The sequence below is a fragment of the Sarcophilus harrisii genome, chromosome 4, assembly GCF_902635505.1.
Source record: "Sarcophilus harrisii chromosome 4, mSarHar1.11, whole genome shotgun sequence".
Taxonomy (NCBI): Eukaryota; Metazoa; Chordata; class Mammalia; order Dasyuromorphia; family Dasyuridae; genus Sarcophilus; species Sarcophilus harrisii.
In genome coordinates this window covers 296,774,807-296,795,924 of record NC_045429.1, presented here as the reverse complement: position 1 = coordinate 296,795,924, position 21,118 = coordinate 296,774,807, and the positions used below count along the sequence as shown (strand labels likewise).

The following is a 21,118-nucleotide window of genomic DNA, read 5'->3' as shown; positions in this document are numbered from 1 at the left end:
TAGATAAAAGTTGTGTGTGTGTGTGTGTGTGTGTGTGTGTGTGTGAGTGTGTGAGAGAGAGAGAGAGAGAGAGAGAGAGAAGAGGAATCTTTTTTTCCTTAGGAGAGAATGTAAATTCTTAATTTACATTACATTTGTTAGTTTATACTTTTATATAGTTCATATAGTTTATACATTTATACATTTGTTAGTTTATATATAATGTTTATACAATGTATAAATGTAACATGTAATACATGTACAAATGTAACAAATGTAAATGATATCTCTCAATCAAATGTAAATGATATCTCTCAAATGTAATGTAACAAATGATATCTCTCAATCAAAGAGTATGCATAATTAACACCTAGATGGTGCAGTGGATAGAAGTCAGGAGAACCTGAATTCAAATCCAACTTCAGACAAAATGCTTCTTAGCTGTATGGCCTTGCGCAAGTCACTTAATATTGGTTTTTCTCTTTTTCCTCAACTACAAAATGAGAATGACAACACTATCTCTTCATAGAATTGTTGTGACGATCAAGTGAAATAGCTTTTGTAAGGTTCTTATTATAGTTGCTGGCACATAGTAGGTGATATATAAATGTTTATTCCTGTCTTTTCCTTTTATATAGTTTTTGATAGCTTGGATTTCTCCCTTAGAAAACTTCTTGTTTGATCATTTGACCCTTTGAGGAATGGATTTTATTGTATTTTTGAATTGGTTTAATAATTCAAATTCAAATCTCTCTTTGTGGAAATAAGACCTTTATTAGAGATACATAATACAAAGATTCTCCTGTTATCTGTTTCCCTTGTAATTTTATATTCATGGTCTTATTAATTCTAGAATTTTCTATTTTATTTTCTGTGATCCTATCTGTCCTTTGTTCATAAACTCTTTTACTATCCTTAGGTCTGAAAGGTAATTGTGCTCTTAATTTGTTGATGATGTTACTTTTTATGTCTAAGTCTTGTGCCCATAAGTAGTAGTCTTTTTGCTAATACTCAATCGTGGGTAGTTCAGTTGATGTTATCAAATGTGCCATGAAGTGATCTTTCTAGTCACACAGGAGAACCAATGAAAGAGTCTAAGTAGGCTGACATTTTACCAACAACGATTTTCACTAAATCAATGGAGTTAGATTTTTCAGGAAATAATAATGAATATAATTTTTTTTAATAGTAGCTGATATCAAATTCTGTGAGAACGTTTTACTTCAGTTAAGCAAAAAAATGTTTAATATGTTGCATATACTTTGAATTCAGTTATTTTTTGCATACTTTGTCTCCAAAGGGTAGAGGATGCTTTTTTTTTTTAATCTTTCTGTCTACCAGATAATAAACATTAGTTTGTCTAACTGAGAAATCTGGGCTATCAAAAACCATATCAGAGGAAAAGAGGATATGAATAAGCATTTATCTATATAAATACCTACTATGGGTCATATAAATGTTTGAGACCACATTTCTACTTAGGTTTTTTCTGACATCAGGCCCAGCATTTTATTCACTAAGACTTTTGAAACACCCTGTATTTGTATGCTCCTATCTTGTTTTTGAAAAAGCTGTCTATTATCATTGCTTCAGTTTTCTCTCCTTTCAACCTCTTCTAAACTTTGTGTTTTATGCAAAATCATCAATAATTTCTTAATTGACAAATCTGATAACCTTTTCTCAGTCCTCATTCCTTTGATATTCTCTGATGATAAAATCGTTCTTACATTTAACTGTTACTTTTTAAATAGTAATTTATTTTTTCCAATTATATGTAAAGATTTTTTTATTAATATTTTCAGTTACAAATTTTTCTCCATTCCCCCTCCCCCAAGATGGCAGACCATCTGATATGTCATGTAAAATAGGTTATGTCATGTAAAACATTTCTATGTTAATCGTGTCATAAAGGAAGAAACATTTTTTTAAAATGTGAAAGTAGTTATTTCTTTTTTGTTTTATCTGAGGCAATTGGGATTAAGTGATTTGCCCAAGGTCACACAGCTAGGAAGTGTTAAGTGTCTAAGATCAGATTTGAACTCAGATCCTCCTGACTTCAGGGTTGGTGGAAAGTAGTATATTCAATGTGCGTACAGACTCCTAAGAGTTCTTTCTCTGAGCGTGAATAGCATTTTCCATTGAGATTTTTGGAATTGTCTTGGTCATTGTATTACTGAGGAGAGCTAAGTCAATCATAGTTGATTTGCTAATACTGGGTACAATATTAATTGTTACTTCTTAAAGGCAATTGATATATAATTTGGTATTATTTCATGAATAGGTATTTCAGATATTTCATGATAGAATTTTTAAAACTGCTTGTATTTTCCAAATTATCATGTACCTTGCTCTTTTAAAACTGATTTGGTAAATTCTTAAATTTCTACATGAAGAAGTAGTCATCAAGCCAAATTCATCAAGCAATTTAGTTACAAAAACCAGTCATTCTGATAGTTATCTCCAAAATGATTTTTGACGTTTTTAGTCCTTTGAACTGATATTAGATGTAGTAAAAGTATACAGAACGACCCAGCAAAAGTCTGTCTAATAATGAAGTCATTCTTCTTGTTGAAGTTTGAATTTACAATTAACTAGCTCCTCAAAGCATAGTGCTTTTCTTTTTTTCTGAAGAAAAGTAATTTTTCTTTTTAGTTTTTCCTAATACATGCAAAGATAGTTTTCAATACTTACCTTTGCAAAGCCTTGTGTTCCAAATTTTTGTTCTCCTCTTTCCCTCTCCTTTCAGATAGCAAGCAATCCAATATAGATTTAACATGGGCGATTCCTAACCATATTCCCATGTTGGGTAAGAAAGACCAAAAGGGGAAACAAAGAAAATAAAAGAAAAAACCAAGCACACAAACAGCAGTAGCAAAAGGATAAAATCCTATGTTTTGATCCACATTTCAGTCTTTGTAGACATCTCTGGTTATGAATGGCTCTTTATATTACAACTCCATTGGAATTGCCTTGAATCACCTCATTGTTGAAAAAAGCCAAGTCCATTATATTTAGGTGGGTACAAATCCCCTGATCTACAATCAAAGAACATTGCATTTTATGGCCAGTAATTAGAATGAAACAAAAGCCATTTAGCAGTTGTCTTATTCTTATACTTGAATTTGATCTCCATGGCTTCCTCATAGTATGCTGGTCCATTTAGCCTTCATCAACTCTTCTTCATACTTTGTTGAACTCTAAATGTACCAGTCAAGAATTGCTATTTTGCAAGGAAAATTTTTGATCTGGTTTGATGTTGTGATACTAGTTGTTTTACTAATTTGAAAATGTTGAATACCAGGTTGAGGTTTTGCAGTTGCAAGATAAATAGTAGTAATAGTGTTACATAATGCTCTGTTGACCATTGACAACTGTATTTGAATAAATACACTGATTCTACTCTCTTGACTGTCCAATTAGCACATCATAACACACTAGGCTGTTCTGACCTCCATAATCTCCTGAAGTTTGTCCAACTTCATGATTGTCATTTCTATGACATTTCCATCTTGTTCTCTGGTGTCCCCTTCTTTCCAAAATCAGTATCTTTTCCAATAAATCCTAGTTATATAGTTCATATAGTTTATACATTTATACATTTGTTAGTTTATATATAATGTTTATACAACGTATAAATGTAACATGTAATACATGTACAAATGTAAACAAATGTAAATGATATCTCTCAATCAAATGTAAATGATATCTCTCAAATGTAATGTAACAAATGATATCTCTCAATCAAAGAGTATGCATAATTAACACCTAGATGGTGCAGTGGATAGAAGTCAGGAGAACCTGAATTCAAATCCAACTTCAGACAAAATGCTTCTTAGCTGTATGGCCTTGCGCAAGTCACTTAATATTGGTTTTTCTCTTTTTCCTCAACTACACTCATTATGTGTCCAAAGTATTTCACCTACACCTTCATTATTTGTCTTTCCAGTGAGTACTTTGAATTAATTTTTGCAAGTATTGACTGATTTGATCTCCTTGTTGTCCAAGGTACTCTCAAAAGCCTTCCCCAGCACCACAATTCATTTCTGCAGTGCTCAGCTTTTCTTATAGTCCAAATCTTACAGCTGTACATTACTCCTAGAAAAACTGTATCTTTGACCACATGGACCTTTGTTGGTAGGGTGATATTTCTGCTTTTTAGCATGCTATCCAGGTTTGCCATAACTTTTTTTTTTTTTAATTAAAGCTTTTTATTTTTCAAAACATATGCATGGACAATTCTTCAACGTTAGCTCTTGCAAAACCTTGTGTTCCAATTTTTCCTCCCTTTCCCCATGCCTTCCCCTAAATGGAAAGTAGTCCAATATATGGTAAACTTGGTAGAAATATATGTTAAATCTAATGTATGCATATAATTATTGTGCTGCACAAGAAAAATCAATCAAACCAGTAAAAAAAATTAAGCAAACTAAAATGAAGCAAGTGGCAACAAAAAGAGTGAAAATGCTATGTTGTGAACCACTTTCAGTTCCCACAGTCCTCTCTCTGGGTGTAGATGGCTCTCTTCATCACTGAACAATTGGAACTGGTTTGTATCATCTCATTGTTGAAGAGAGCCACGTCCATCAGAATTTATCATCGTATAATCTTGTTGCAGTGTACTATGATCTTCTGGTTCTGTTCACTTTACTTACCATCAGTTCATGGGTCTCTCCAGGCCTCTCTGAAATCATCCTGCTGGACATTTCTTACAGAACAATAATATTCCATAACACTCATATACCATAATTTATTCATCCATTCTCCAATTGAGGGACATCTATTCAGTTTCTAGTTTCTTTTTGCCATAATTTTTCTTCCAAAAAGCAAGCATTTTTAAATTTTATGACTGTAGTTGCTGTCTTCAGTGATCTTTGAGTCGAAGACTATAAAATTTGACATTTCTTCTCCCTTTATTTGCCAGGAAATGATTGACCAGTTTTCATGGTCTTAGTTTTATATCAGCACAGACAGAAATCTGGAAAAATTCCTGAAAAGTGAAAAAAGTTCACTCATCTCCATCACAGAAAAATGAGATGAAAGATTGTGACAATTAACTTATGACAAAAGCATATTGCAGGTGATATGCTTATTTGAGTATTTTAAGGAACATGTTATACTTGGTATGACTAATTAACAACTTGATATAAAAGGAAATAATATTGTTAAGGATAGCAGAGTTTAATGTGAGTCATTAGCTCTATCCGTGGTTAGTGTATACTAAATATTTATGTTATGTTAAGAAAAAATCTATATATAATGAAAAGAATCTCAGTATCTGGGCCCAGGAAGTCTGTATTTTATATAAAAAGATTTGACATAAGTTTTTGAAACCGATTTTGTTTTGGATTAAAATTCAGCAGTGTATCATTTAGTTAAAATTCATGCTTTTCCAAAAAAAGTTTTAATGCTAAATTTAGTTCTTATCCCTTTAAAGTGGCATATTCTTTATCCAAAATATGTAAAGCTTTATTTTTAAAAAATTTTTTGAAGACAAAAACTTTTCAAATAACTCATAATACTTAAACAGACCTGCACTCTTAACATTCTATATCTTCTCTCCAGTGATGATGATCAAAACCCACCGATGAAAGTCCAGCTTGTTTGACATTGTCTTTCCATTAATTCATCTCAGTGTATCCACCCAAGATATGTAGTCTTTTATGACTTTCTCATGATGTAGAAAGACACCAGGAAATTGCTCAAGTTATTCACCTGCTAGTACTCACTCTTACTATGTGTCCATACTGTCTTCTTTTTTGATCATGCATCTCTCTGATCCTTTACTCCATTTCTTCAGTTACTTTTTAATGTATGTGTATATTGTGTGTAGTAGGCCTGCTTGTGCTTACTATATACATTTTTGTGGCCCTAGACTTGAACTGAAGGAGGAAGAAAAGACGAGGAGAAGAAGAAGTAGTAGTATTGCCACAAAAAGGAGGATGAAAATTTGAGAATGCTATATCAGGACCAAAGAAATCAAGTTGGGTCTGTCTGTCAAGATATTAATGACATGATAAGTCAGTAGATTAGGGGAGCTTATAGAGCTCTATAGAAATCTTGGAGACACCAAAGAATTTTCCCTTTAGAAAGTATGGAGAACATAGAGAAATTTTGCCATGACCTACATAGAATGTGCAGTGTTTATCTTTGTTTTTGCCAAGGCATTATGCTTAAAGTTTAGACTTATCTCCCTCATAAAACAGAAAAGTAAGTAGAACTGAAGGACTACTTTGCTGTAATTTTCTATTTTAAAGTGGAAAAAAAGGGATTCAGTACAAAAACAAAAGAAAAGAACCTAGATAGGTAAAAAATAATACTGATTTAGGAGTTTGGAGAATGGAAGAATATCACATAAAGGAAAAAGAGAGAAAAGATGAATTAATAGACAAAACTAAATGACAGAGCTCCTGTCCCCATCCCCCCAAAACAAAAAGAAGTAAGTTAGTTGAACTCTTTGGAAAAGAAGCAGCTGCTTGTCCTCTAAGGAATGATTGTCTGAATCTATAGGTTTTATAAGGTCAGATCATTTACTAAAAATTAATGGAATAAGAAATAAGGATGATGTTTACCTAAAGTCTTATAAGTCTAATCAAAATGGCTTTAACCCCCAAAAAGAATTGGGAATGCTGCTTGTACATCTCTACCAATATCTATTTCAAATAGAGTAACTATAATGTTGAGAAAAGAATAGCAATATAATTACCTACTATTCTTGGACAACAAAATCCAAGAAAGGAGCCAGCAAAAATGTTTTTATATCTGATCAGTATTAAAAAAACAAAAACAAAAATGAAAGGTGAACTAATGCAGAGAAATAAATTTCATCTCACAGTTATCATTGAGACTTAATAGAAATGAGACACTTGATTAGAACATGGCTTTGAATTGTATCATTGGAAGATAGTACACTATACCAGAAAAAGTAGACCTAGAGAATAAAATAAAACTGAGAAACAATTGAAAAGTTTGGCAATAGAGCAAGATAGAGTAGTAATGTTGATGTCAATTAAGTAGACAAATTTATTATAGAATATTATCTTGTAAAGCAGAGATGCTAATTTAAAAAAATTGGTACTTTGCTTAAGTAATAGTTTCATTCTTTAGAAGACAGAGAAACCTTTTCAGGACCTGATTCTCAGGAGGATCTAGTTACTAGTTTGGCTAAGACGCAAGCCTTGGTGGGAAGTAATCACTCCATCTTTGAATTTGTGATAAAGGAGAGGAAAGCTAACCTTTTATTTTAGGAGAGGAGATTTCAAAGAGTTCTGAGAAAGAATAGGTAAACTCTCATGTTCAAAAATACTTTAGGGAAGTAAATCCAGGAGTGATTCGACTTTTCTTCAGAATGAAATCCTGAAGAAAAAAAAAGAAACAATTTTGATTATTAGGAAAAATTTGAGTTATTTAAAGACACTATAAATAACTTAAATTTTAAAAAATTATCCCACTCCCAGGAAAAAAAAAGAAAAGACTCTATAAAAGATACAAGTAAAAGCAGCTAATGGAGAATGAATACACAAGTGGCATGGTTCTATAAATATAATGTTAAGAACACCACTCCAGATGCCGTCCTGGGAACATTTTTCTTCATATACTTTCATTATGTGGCCTCACCTACTCTTGATTTTAATTGGCTCTGTGCCCATGACTTCCAGAATTTCATAACCTGCCACAGAATCTCTCCTGAGTTACAATTTTGGGTCACCTGATATGGAACATTTTGAAGTTCTGTGACTGTGAGGCCAGTTCTCTTTTCACCATGCCACACTGCCCTTAGGATAATCTTTTGGAGAGTGTGTGTGTGTGTGTATACATGTGTATGTACTTAAACATATTCTAGTAGTCTCACTCTGGTCCTTCCATATCCTCTACACACTCTAGCAGTGTGACTATATTGTCCTACTTTGTCCTTCTCATACATCCATTCGTTTTCTGTTTTCTTCACTGATTGCCCCTCCTCTTAAGCCTACACTATACTCTTTAACACTAGCTATTAATGCCTTCTCTTCCAGGTAGCCACCCTGTTTCACTTTTACCTTTGCACCCCTTGTGCTGAGCACAGCAACTATACATAGCATATGCTTTGTAATTGTTTGTTGTTTGGTGATCATAGATTTGTGAAAAAAACTAAAGTCAATTAAAAAATGACTTACTGAGTTATGTTGCAAAGAGGATTTTAGAAGGTTAAGAAAGCTGCTGGATGATAATTGACAATAAAGTGAAAGAATTATTTTTAGTATTTACAATAAATTGTTCAAAAGCACTGTGGCATAGCAGAAAAAGCATTGGATTTCTAGTTGTGGGACTTGGATTTGAAACCTTAGTTTGGCTATTTTTGTGACTGTGGTAATGCATATGATCTTGGGGCAATTTTTTGTTGGAATACACAGGAGAACTGTTGGAATACACGGGAGCCACCTGACAGTGGCTGCTGGAGCTTCAACCCAGAATGGATTGCCTCTTGTGAGAGGATGATATAAGGAGACTGAGAGGCAGTTGCTTTTCTCTGACCTCTTTGACTGAGAGGCAGTTGTGTTGTCTGACCTCCAATTTATCTCATTCCCAGTCTGCAGCACCTGTGTCAGCAAAGGCTGCCTTGCAACTCCTTCAGATATTATAGCCTGTGGAGGCTTCTCAGAGAATCGACCTGTCCCTTAACAATTCTTCTCTGGACTTTAGTCTTATTTAAAGAAGGTTGTTGTATTTAGATGATCCCCTAAGTGTCCTTCTATCCCTAAATAAATGAAAGGGAGCTAAGGTTAGGAACAGGCCATGCTAACCAGATTTCATTTTTTGATTGCTAAAGTAAAGGAAATTCTGTTGTGGTAAGTTTGCCAAGTCTGGCAAAGTGTTGGATCAATTTACATATTCCACTTTTGTAGACAAGATGGAAAGGCTTAAGTATATTTACATGTATTTGTGAACTGATTGAATGACCAGATACAGCATATGTGCTATGCATATAAAGATCATTTAGTAATGGTATAATATATCCTGAAACTTGTGTTTAACATTTTTGTCAGTGACTGGAAGAAAGACATAAGTCACCTCTCTTTCCATTATGCCATGCTGCCTCTGAAAGTGGTTTCTCTGTCACTTTGAAGTAGGAAGAAATTTAGTGTGTAATATAGGCTCATTAGCCATGAAATACAAGGTAAAATTTCAGAATCACAGAATCTCTGAGCTCAAAGGAATGGTTTATTATGCCTGGAAGCCAGCAGACCTGGCTCCTTTAAGTTCTGTTTCTGATTCATGTTGGTTGTGTGTTCCTGGGCAAGTACTGAAACCTGAAGTTTCATAGAAGTTGCCAACCTTTATTAGTAGAGGACATTTCTCATTGAGAGTTACCTAGACTAATAAAATCCTAGGTCCAAACCCTACCTCAGATTAGGTTGAAAGACAAAGGAAAAAGACAAAATACTTTTTTGGAGGGTCGGGGAGAAATGCAGGTAATAACAAATTAAGTGGAGTTTGTTCTTCATAGTTATTTCTGAAATAATTGTGCCCTATAGATTTTCTGCCCTTTTGAATCTTCCCCTGATAATGGTAATTGATAAAAAATAAAAGCTTTCAAAGTGTCTTGTTTTGTTTCTTCTTCTTGTCTCCACATTTCACATATGCAGTTTTTGAGTGTTGATGTTTGAATTTCTGTGTATAAAGCCTCCATAAGCCTTTGATTGTAACTTTTGAATTTTTTTGTGGGTTCCAGGTGCTAGAAGGTATGTATGGTCATTGGGATCTAGTTAAAAATGTTGCTGTACTTACTGATTTATTTTATTTTATTTTATTTTTTTTGTCCTTTCAAGCTTAAAACTTTCAATTCAAGTACTTACTAATAATAAGTCAAAATAGTCATTATATTAGAATGTGACTCCAGAGCAAAACTTTTAAAGTTATAAGTCCAAAGAACATAAAAGTAGTGACCAAAAAAGAAAGACTTCAGTAAGGTAAAAACATTCTTAAAACTTTTTTTTTTTTTTTTTTTTTTTGCTGAGGCAGTTGGGGTTAAGTGACTTGCCCAGGGTCACACAGTTAGGAAACATTAAGTGTGGAGATTAGATTTAAACTCAAGTCCACTTGACTTCAGAGCTGATGCTCTATCTACTGTACCACCTAGCTGCCGTAACATTCTTAAAACTTTGAAGAAAAAAGGAAACTTTCATTAAGTACTAGATAGAAGACCATTAGTGTATCCTTGTTTTTGATAAAAGTTGTTCTACTGACTTGGTAAAGGAGGATGTTTTTGTGCATATAATTATATTATTTTTCATGAATTTTTTCTTTCTACCAATACATAGTTTTCATTGTTCACTTTTTAAAATTGTATTTACCCTTGATTTCTAAGTTAGAATTTTCTAGTCAGCTTTTTTCCCTTAATGAGAAATTGCAGTGACAGGGCTCTCTCCTGTTGCTTATTTTTTTGCCTGCCACTTGCTCACATTCTATATGTATTCTCTTCATTAATTGATAAAAAAGAGATATGACACTTGTAAATGATAGTTTGGTAAGGCCAGTTGGTTCTACATATTCTTGGGAATTTTGTGCATTCTTATTGGCATTAAATGGAACCTCTAGGGTTATATAGCAGGGTAATAATGCTCTCTCAAGGAAGATTTTCCATCTCCTGAGATTCTGCAGATCAGAAAATCCTTGTAGGTATTTGATGATTTAGCTTTGTTAAGTTAGAAAATAACTCTGTAATTGAAGTGCAAACTAGCTTGCAGAATTAATTTTATCAGAAGCGGAAATAGAATTTTGTGTCCTTGGGTAGAGGAGACATGACAGTTAACAACAAGTAAATATAAATACAGGTCTTTTAAAATTTATTCACATTTTTAAAACCTGGAGGTCAGAATGTTATAGTAGTTTTTGAGAAACCCAATCCTTCCCACACATTTATTCAGTGCTACCAAAAAGAAAAAGTTAAAACTTATTTAAAATGTGGAAAAATTGCTTCCCAATATTTTAACAGAGAGAGACTGAGAACACACAGCATTGAATCATCAGGAAAACTGAAGATCTCCCCTGAACAGCACTGGGATTTCACTGCAGAGGACTTGAAAGACCTTGGAGAAATTGGACGAGGAGCTTATGGTTCTGTCAACAAAATGGTCCACAAACCAAGTGGGCAAATAATGGCAGTTAAAGTAGGTGATGCCCATAATTATTTTTGGTACTTTAATCCATTAGCTGGTGAAATTTGATGGGGCAATAATGCTGTTTCTATTGTAGTTATATTCTAAGGGAAGGATATATTTATTGTAAATATAGTACCTAACAAACTTGCTTATCTCAAAGGTGTTTTGCAATATTTTGACTTAGATGAGCTTATATATGACAGGTGCCTTGTCACATTTGCTTGCATGTGTAAATGTTTATATATGATGCAACTTTGGTTGGATTTCTTAATATGTGTCAAACTTAAGGTATTGCCACTTATCATGGGTGGGTATTGACCATGATAGTGACTTATTGAGAGAAGGCTAGCACTGCACTGAACCAAACTAAGGGCTAGAAAAGAATGGAAGGGATGGACAGGTTAGGCAGGGCAAGAGTTAACAGCAGAAATGGTGTCTTTGGAACCAAATTTATCTTGCTGCTAATAACTTAAGCCTTAAACTGTCCTTGCTTACTAGATTTCAGGTAGTCCTGAAGGCTACCCTATTACTTGGTCTTTAGAGTCATATCAATATGTGTAGTTGATGATCATGTCACATTTTACATAGTTTCTCCCACTATCCCCAATGCCCACAAATAACGATAAAGGTCCTTTCTGGCCAAAAATAAACATCTTTGTTGATAGATTTCTTAAAAATACTTGGTGAGTTTCATATAAACTTTTAGTTGAGTGGTAATCTCCTTTTTAAGAAATTAGAGAATTTAATTTGGAAAACTCTTCCCCCCGCATACAAGCAAAAATGAGGTAATTATTGTGGAAGGTATAGTAAAATATTTAAATGAGAAAATATCAATTTGTCACTTGACTGTAACTAGATGTTAGTGGTCAGAAGGTATAGTAGTCTATGCTTAAGTAATTACAGTTGTAGCTTTATGATTTGTTGGCATTTCCTGGGAATGTGTGAAACTTAAAAAAGACAAATTAACAACAATAATCTGGGAAAGTATTTTATAGTTCCCTAGAAGAACATTTTGAATTGTGTGCTAATTAATTTACTTGAGATATATGCTGTGAGCCATCTTATCTTGAGAAGAAGAGACATTTTTCCAGTGAGATTATTAGGTATGTATGTGAACCAGCTTCAGTTAGCTCAAGGGATTTTCATTTTTGCCAAAAGTGAAACTTATAGCTGTTTATTTCATTTTAGAATTGAGATTTTTTATGTGCTTCATCTATGTGCTAAGGAGCAAAAGTGGTTTCTGCTTCCTGTATTTTTGTGGGCCTAGCAATATTATTTAATGTATAGAATAATAAATGTCTGTTTTTACTGAACAATTTAGGTAGAAAGAATGTGTCTAAAAAAGGTACTCCATTTTGGAGCAAAAGGAACACTTGTAGAAAGCAAGGTGAGTTATAAATTTATTATCAAATGAGCTTCCCTTTTTATATTTAGGACACCACTGTTCTTCCTGTTCATTCAGTTTTACCACCCTGAAGTCATTCTTTAATTTTCTCTCTTCATCCCAACCTTCATTTTATTAGTTAAAAAGTCTTATGGATTGTACCTCTACAATATTTTTTAATCTCCTTTTTTCCATTTGCAGAACAACCTCTCTACTTCAACCTCTTTGCCTCTTTTGGACCTTTGCAACATCCTCTTAATCAATCATGCTTCTGATCTTTCCTTTTTCTGCTAAATTTCCCACACAACTGCCATAATATTTTTAAATCACCTTTTTGATCATGTTAATTTCCTGCTTGAAAAGCTGTGGTAGTGTGCCCTGTTACTTCTGAGATAAACTAAAAGTTTTTCAGCTTATCATTTAAAACACATCACATAGTTAAGTTAATCACTCAATCAATGAGTAAATAAGCTTTTAAAGGTTAATTGCAGAGGAGTTAGTAAAGGAGTCTGAGAGGCTTTTGGGGAGATAATTTTGGGATAATAGTTCCTTCCTGGTCATTTTGCAGGGACTTGTAAGTAGCTAGAACATCATCTGTATAGAAACAGAATACTGCTGGAGAGTTGTATTCAGTGCTATCATAATGATCACCTGACTTGCTATGTAATCATTTCCAACTTCTTGTATTCAGATAGATTTAGTATAATAATAGTGGTGAAGATAACTCACCATTTATTCCCTCTTTCAGCTACAATTTGTATGTGCAATTTGCTACAATGAGCATGAGTCCGAAAATAAAAAATGGGAACAAAGTTATTTTTAAATGTCTTTTAGATGCATCCTTTCTTATATGTAGAAGAGCAGTTTCAACTTACATTCTTGGCATTAGTTTCTCTAGTTGCTGTAACAATACTCTTTTCTATTCTGAAAGAATTGAGACTATGGATAAGTAATTTGGGCAGCCAGGTGAGTGGATAGAGTATTGGGCCTAGAGTCAAGAAGATTCATCTTAAGGACTTGTTATGTGGCACACAAGCACTTCTGCCTGACATTGGGATACAAATGTAAAAACTAGTCAATTTCTGCCCTCAAAAAGCATTCATTCAAAAAGCTGACATGTACACATATGAATCAATCTCATCTTCTTGGCTAATATATATATGGCATCTACTATGTACTATCACTATGATACAAGATACAGATTTATAAAAAGGCTTTATATCTTAACATAGCACTAAGACTTGAGATACTTGTATAAAACAAATTTAAGGGCAGGAGTGCCTAATAATTGGGGAAATTGAGAAAGGGAGATGTTACTTGAAGTGAGCTGTGAAGGAAGATACAAGTCACAAGAAAAAAAGTGAGGAAGCAGGGCATTCCAGGAATGGAGATGAGATGGAATGCTGTATAAAAGGCAGCAAGTTGAACAGTATGGCTAAGGTAAGAATGTGTGGAAGGTAGAATTGGGAGTTAACATGAATAAGCTAAAAAGCTATGGTGGAGTGGAGTCAGATTTATAAAGTACTTTAAATGCAAAAGAAAGGTTTATATTTTTTCTTGTAGGCAGTAGGGAGCCTGAAGCTTGGACTGAAGTCCAAGGAGATAACATACTAAGACCTGTACCTTAAGAATATGGATGAAATCCATCATCTGCATTGATGAATTAAAAAAGATTCATTGGGTCCAAACAAATAAGTCCAGATGAACAATGTTGAGGGACTAAATTATGGTTTTATGTTTAAGCTGAGAGGACGAAAATAGGAAAGATCTTAAGAAAGTGAAATCAATAAGACACTTGGCTATGGTGAGTGAGAGAGAGTAAAAGGTTAAGGTTGGTTCCTAGATTCTAAACCATGGTGACTGGAAGAATGGTGATTCTCAGCAGAGTAGGGAAGTTGGGAGGCAAGGATTTAAGAGTAAAGAAGATGAATGAATGGGATAAGTTTTAACATGTAAATGTCGTGTAAATAACCAGCAAGCAATTAAAGATGCAGCAAGCAAATAAAGATTAAAGAATTAAAGATGAATTTAAGAGAATTTTTGTTTGTGGTTTCAAGAGCATTCTGCAGAGATAGGATACTAAACTCATGGGCATTAATGAGATCAGCAGGAGAAAGGGCATTACTAAACAAAAAAAAATTTATAAAATGCCTATTAGTTACCATTCTAAGCATTAGGTTTACTAGTAAAAAGAATAACAAAGAATGATCTTACTTATAGTGGGTTTATATTTTAATTGGGGAGACAAGTACATAAAATAATAATATACAGCATAAATATCAGAATATACGTTCTTATATACTTATTTGTGACGTAAATGTAAATGTGTGTATTTGTATTCGTGTATACTTTCATGCAAAGATTGTCAAATACTTTCAGATTTAAGTACATTGAGAAGAGGGAGATTAGGGCAAAGTTCATACAGAGGATGGCATCTGGGCTTTATTTTAATTTTTAAAGAGAGGAACTTTGTGAGAGGTAAGAAAGATACATTCCAGGTATGGGGAACTGTGTTAGTGTGACAGCATGAAAACAGAAGATGGTGCATTGAAAGTAGAGAACAGAGAAGGCCAAATTGGCTGAATCCCAGTACAGAAGAGAGATACTGTTAGGGCCATGTTGTGTAGGGTTTTAAAATGTAAACAGAAGAATTTATATTTGGTAATAGGTAAATACTGAAGTTGGTTGAGTAAAGTATCATATGGGTAGATCCACATTTAAGGAAAATTATTTTGGCAATAGTGTTGTGGAATTAACTAGGATGGTGAGAGAAATGAATGCCAATCACACTGGAAGGAAGATCTGCCTTCACTAGATAGAGAGAAGTTTGAAAGAAAAAAATTGTTGGGGCATAGGGGGAAATGGAGAAGATAATAATGACAATTTTAGATGTGTTGAATGTTAAATGTCTCAGAAATACAGTTTGAAATATCCAAGAGTCAGTGATAAGCTGAAGGTCAGGGGAAAAACTGGACTAGAAAAAATAAGCAGCAAAGAAATAGAAAAATATAAGTATATAAGAATGTATATTCTAATATTTATGCTGTACATTATTACTTGTCTCCCCCATTAAAATATAAACCCACTATAAGTAAGATCATTCTTTGTTATTCTTTTTACTAGTAAATCTAATTCTTAGAATGGTAACTGATAAATAGGTAGGATAGAAGAAAGCATTACAGTTCATGTCTCTTGCATAGCTGCCCACAAAGACAGGAAGAATACCAGACGAAATATTGATAGGGAAAAACAGAAAAAAAGAACATTGAGTTTTTGGGGTTTTTTTTTAAGCCAAGATGAACGTAAGAAGATGGAGAGGGGCAAAGAGCAGTAAAAGACTTGATGCTATGTACTAGACAAGAACAGGAACAGCGAGTTGCGGCTATATTGATTGATCCAGAAACAGTCCTTGATTTAGACTCTAGCCAGGTCTTGAACCTGTAGCTGAGTGATCAGAGCAGAGAATTCAGGCCAAGGATAAGCCTGTGGTTCTGTTGCTCTAAACTTACAAAGTCTTCTAGGTAGCTGATACAAGTTGTAGTTGTAGTGGACTCAGATTTGCAAAACTCAAATCCAGAGAACAGTAATTAGACTTTGTCTTAGATCAGACTCTTGTGTTTATGAAAGCTTTCAGGCCCTAGGCTAGCACTGCTCTTGAGATCCTTGAATAACATAACATTTAGTTCCCAAGGAATGCATCACATAACTAAACAAGGCCCAGATATTTGTCTTAGAAAAGCACAAAGTTGGACCCTAACATAAAATTTCAATTTTGGAATAATGAATTTACATAAGAACTCCCACAATAAAGAGCTGTTAGAGGGAAAGGGACTTCCAAGACAGACTCTGAAGAGAAGAATTACAAACAAAAGAGAAGGAACACCCTTTGTCAGAGACTGGGGGGAAGGAAGAAAGAGTGTGAAATCATGTCAAAAGCTTTTGAAATGAAGAGAATGGGAGTAAAGGGAGTTTATGTCCAATGGCCTCAGTGTTTTTTTTCTTTTTCTTTTTTCTTCAGTAAAATAAGAAGAACGGTCTTTAATTTGGGGTATGAGTGAAATGGAAGAGAGGACCAGTCAGTCAATAAATATTTTAAAAACAGCCAGCCACTGTGTTAAGCACCAGGAATACAAATACAAATAGATAGTCCCTACCCTCAAGGAACTTGAATAGTGAGAGAAGAGAATATTAAAAGGAAGCTGAAAAGTGGGAGCAAAGAGGATGAGAAGGTATACAGTGCTGGAATGTGATAAAGAATTCCAAAGATACCTAAAAGCAGTTCAGGTAGCAGAAAATTCTGAGGAGAACTTTAAACTTTAAGCAGAGATTAGAAGCTTTTGGAATAGGTTCTGTCTTTTGTCTTTTATTCTCAAACAAGTCCACTGATTTTGGGAGGATAATGTCTTGATTTGCAAGTGAATTGAAGTAATCTGTGTAAAGTCATCTACCTCATTCTCTCCTCTGGGGTTATCTGGACTATTGGAGATGATCTTTGGATAAGTGCTTTAGGGAGAGAGAGAAGGAATCAATTAAGAGAGGAGTAAAAGGACTGACTGCTCTGCTGCAGTGAAGTGTCAGTTGAGGTTGAATAACAAATTTGTAATGGATCCAGTCAGCCTTGCTATGAGGAGCAGGTAGAAGACACAGTGGATAGAAGATGCAGTCTGGAGTCAGGAAGACTTGAGTTCAGATTTGGCCCCAGCTACTAGCTGTACAACCCTACATAAATCACTTAACTTGTGTCTGCTTCAATTTCCTCAGTTGTAAAAGGGATAATTAGAACATCTATCTTGAAGGGTTGCTGTGAGCATCAATGAGATCGTATTTGTAAAGTGCTTAACACAGTGCCTGGCACATAGTAGATGCTTAATCAATGCTTATTTTCTTCCTTTCTCTTCCAGCTTTGTTAAGCAGCTTGTGATCATGAATGGAGAAAGCTGATGGTGGGAATAATCCAAGGTTAAGGTTTAGAGTTAGTAAGAGAAAATTGGTGCTAGGATAGAGGGACAAGGAATTCTATTGTGATACGGGAGCCACCTGCCAGTGGCTGCTGGAGGTCTAACTCAGACTTGTAGATTGGATCTCTTCATGTGAGAGGATGATGATGATGATGCAAGGAGACTGAGAGGCAGTTATGTTCTTTGATCTCTCTCCTCTTCCCTCTGCCCCCAGTTTATTTCATTCCCAGTCCACAAGCAATATCTGCTTTGCAAATCCTATAGATGTTATGATCCATAGTTGTGGAGGCTCTCAGAGAATTAGCCTGCCCCTTCATTGAGGCATGGTCCTTAACAGAATTCCGTGAAAGGTAGTATAGAGTCAGAGTGGCTAACTATTGAGTTGAGTTTGGAAAGGGAGTTTGGAAAGAGTGAAAGCAAAGTTGGGGTACTGAGTGATGGCGGGAATGAATTTCTTAATAGGGTCAAAGAAGAGATGGTGAACCATTGGGAATAATTGGTTTTGGTCAGATAAAGGAATTTTTAACCAGAGTAGTAAAACATATGTGTGTTATGGCAAGATGAAGTGGATAGACTGTGTATACCCTGTATATACCTGTGTATATACCCTGTGTGTAGCTAAGGTGGAGTGAAAGAGTAGATCTTGGAGATTTAAGAAGAATTAGGAAGTAAAAGTTTAGGAAGTTTTTAGCGACTTATTAAAATCTTCTAATATAGAGGTCAGAGTGAAAGGAAGATGGTGAGATAAGTGCTAAAGAGAGAAGGGAGAATAGTTTGGATGTATGTTACAACTATCATGTTTTTGGTGAATGAAAAATTTTAATTGTGTGCACTTCAAAAAAAGGAGGGTTATTGAGTGGAAAAACTAAAAGGGAAAGCCTGGAAATCACAAGGGATTGTAAAATGTATGCATATTTTTTCTCTGGACCAATATAATGAGAGTATATGAGAAGTGGTACAACCAGTGCTGAAAAGGATATTTAGAGATGCAGTGTTATCTGGAGAGAGTTCAGAACTCCATGAGGGTTAATAGATAGAATGATTATGAGACTCAAGAAGTCCAGGATTAAGAGTAGTTTACTTACTATGAAAGTAGAAAAAGAGGAGAGGAAGCAGGATATGAGTCCCTGGGTTAAATCCAAACAGAAAGCAGTGTCACAAAAACTCACAGAGGCAAGTGTATTTAGAAGTTGTTGAATAACATTGTTGAATGCTGCAGGTGAGACAAGAAGGATAAGGGCTGTGAAAAGTCAAAAGAAGTTATTGGTCATTTGTGGTCATTTGTGGGAAGGAAATTTCACTCGTGTTGGTAACAAAAAACAGATTTCAAATGATTGAAAAGCAAGTTGGAGGTAAAGAAGCAGAGGCAGTGAGTGTAGATAGCTTTTCTGATTTGCCTGTGAAAGGGAGGGGAGATTGAGGATGTTAACCTGTTGTGGGAATGGTAAAGGTAGAGATTTAAGCCTGTGTGTAACTAGAAGGGAAGGAACTAGTGGTTGATTCAACAGTAAAAACATTAAAGAGAAGAAGGTTGACCAATAAGACAGATTTTTGGAAAAGGAGGGGAGAGGAATCAAGGTACATGGAGAAAATTGGCAAGAAAGATCACTTTTACCAACATTGTAACATGGGGGATGTAAGTGACATTGTTGAAACTTGAGTTTTAAAATTGAATTGAAAAGAGAGACCTTGCTTCCATGTAACCTTAATTTTTCTGACAGGAGACTGTAGGCTGGTGATTGGGTGGTAGAGTGGTACAGATTGTACTACTTATGGGTTATCACACAGTTGTTCTCTGACATCCTTGATAAGGATATTGAGCTGGCAGTTTGTATTTAGTTTTGGAACAGTAGCTGCACATTTTTACTAGACTAGATAACTGACCAGAATTCCTTCTTTCCTCCATACCATCCTCAGCTCTACCCAGCTTTCCAGCATTTAATGTGGAAACTGATCTTCTATTCCATCATACTCAGTTATCATAAGTGTGCATAGGAGCCTCTATAAATTCTCAGTTCTCTTTTATCCTCATCCCATAGCTGATAAATTCCTGTTTTCTGCTCTCCTTATCCCTGTAATTTAAAATTTCTGTTGTCTGATGAGGAAATATTTACCAAAGCTATCATTTGTCACACATTCATTTCCACCCACTTTATCCATAGTCTCTTCTGCCCTTAAAATTTCATTGTGCTTATTGGAAGAAGCAATAGGTAATAGTAGAGCATTGGACTTGGAGTCAGGACGACCTGGTTAAATCCTGCTTCAGTTACTTATTAACTGTATGGTCCTAGGCAAGTTACTTAACATCTTAAGTCTCGGTGTTCTCATCTTTAGAATAAGAAGGTTGGACTTGAGACCCTCTGTGGTTCCTGCTCTGTTTGTGCGTCCTTATTTCTTAACTTAATCCTAAATCTCTTCATCTTATGTTCTTTCCATCTTCCCTTTTCTTTATGTCATGTCATGTTGTCAGAAGATATCTGGAATTTGCCCTTTTCTCTCTACTCATAGAGTGACCTTTATTAAAGAATTTCAGAGTTAGAAGGGATCTCTGTGGCTATCTTAACTCTAATCTATAGCTAAAAAAGAATCCCCTTTACAACATAATTGTCAAGTGATCATAGAAATTTTGCTTGAATACTGCTGATGGCTCTAGAGGGAAATGTAGCTCCTGAAGTCAGTGCAATCTCACAAATCATTAGGAAGTCATCAAGCCAGAATTGCTTATATGCTGCTCTATTCCATTGCTTCTGGTTCTGTTTTCTGTATAAAACTGAATATAGCAATTAAAAAAAAATGCCATATCCCATTGTTGACACAGAGTTCATTAAAAACTATAGAATTTTTACAGAGAAATTGTTGGCCACCTATTTCTTTCACATTTTTCACTTATAAAGTTGTTTTTTTAAATGTGTGTGTGTTTAAAACAACAACAACAACAACAAACTTTCAGTAGCTCCCTGTTTCTAAGATGAAATGCAAATTCTTTAACTTAGTGTTTAAGTCCCTTCACAATCAGACTTAAAACTTTATTTTTGGTCTAATCTCACATAGTTGTTCTTTATACTTTTTATTTTTGCCAAATTGTTCTTGTATTCGCTAAATTCAATAATTCATATCCTGCCACTGAACACTGCATTTCTTTCCCATACCTGGAATGCCTTCTTTCATCTTTGCCTCTCACCATCTTTATTTTCCTTCAGATGTCACCATTGTGAAATGTCCTTGAGTTTTAATCTTCTCTCCTATGTCAATTTATCCCCTTTTTGTTATGTTTCTTCCTCCCTCCCCCAGTAGACTATAATAAGCTTTATCAAATTGGGGGAAATTTTCATTTTGTTATCTTTAGTGCCCAAATTGTGCCTTCCACAAAATAAGCATTTAATTTTGGATGAATTGAATTGAATTATTAACTGAATTGTCACTTATACTAGTCTATCCTTCCATTCTTCCCTTAATAATTCAAATATATTCCCTGAAGTGACTGTATCAAGCTTCTCTTAAGGTTTCTCCAAAACCATTGCCTTGGAAGGTACTGAGAAGATAGAGTTATCATTATCATTATCAACTTCTTTATTACACTTAAATACTCTTCTCTCAAGGTTTATCTGTCTTTTGTCCTTGTCCTTGTCCTATTTGCCAAAGCTGACCTTTTTCAAAAA

At 34.5% G+C, this 21,118-nt stretch overlaps 1 protein-coding gene across 6 annotated transcripts in view; it reads left to right on the top strand.

Annotated features, from left to right (window-relative positions):
* Positions 1 to 21,118, top strand: part of MAP2K4 (mitogen-activated protein kinase kinase 4) — a 174,847-nt gene that overhangs the window by 96,614 nt on the left and 57,115 nt on the right. For 4 of the 6 annotated variants that reach the window (XR_004233767.1, XM_031965528.1, XM_031965526.1 and 1 more), the window contains exons 3-4: positions 10,952 to 11,126; positions 12,439 to 12,504. Coding sequence is in view for 5 of the 6 variants with exons in the window: in XM_031965528.1 (XP_031821388.1) it covers positions 10,952 to 11,126; positions 12,439 to 12,504 (241 nt within the window). In the remaining variant the exon portion in view is untranslated. The remainder of the gene's footprint in view (positions 1 to 10,951; positions 11,127 to 12,438; positions 12,505 to 21,118) is intronic. The other 2 variants (XM_031965531.1, XM_031965527.1) reach the window with 1 other exon arrangement.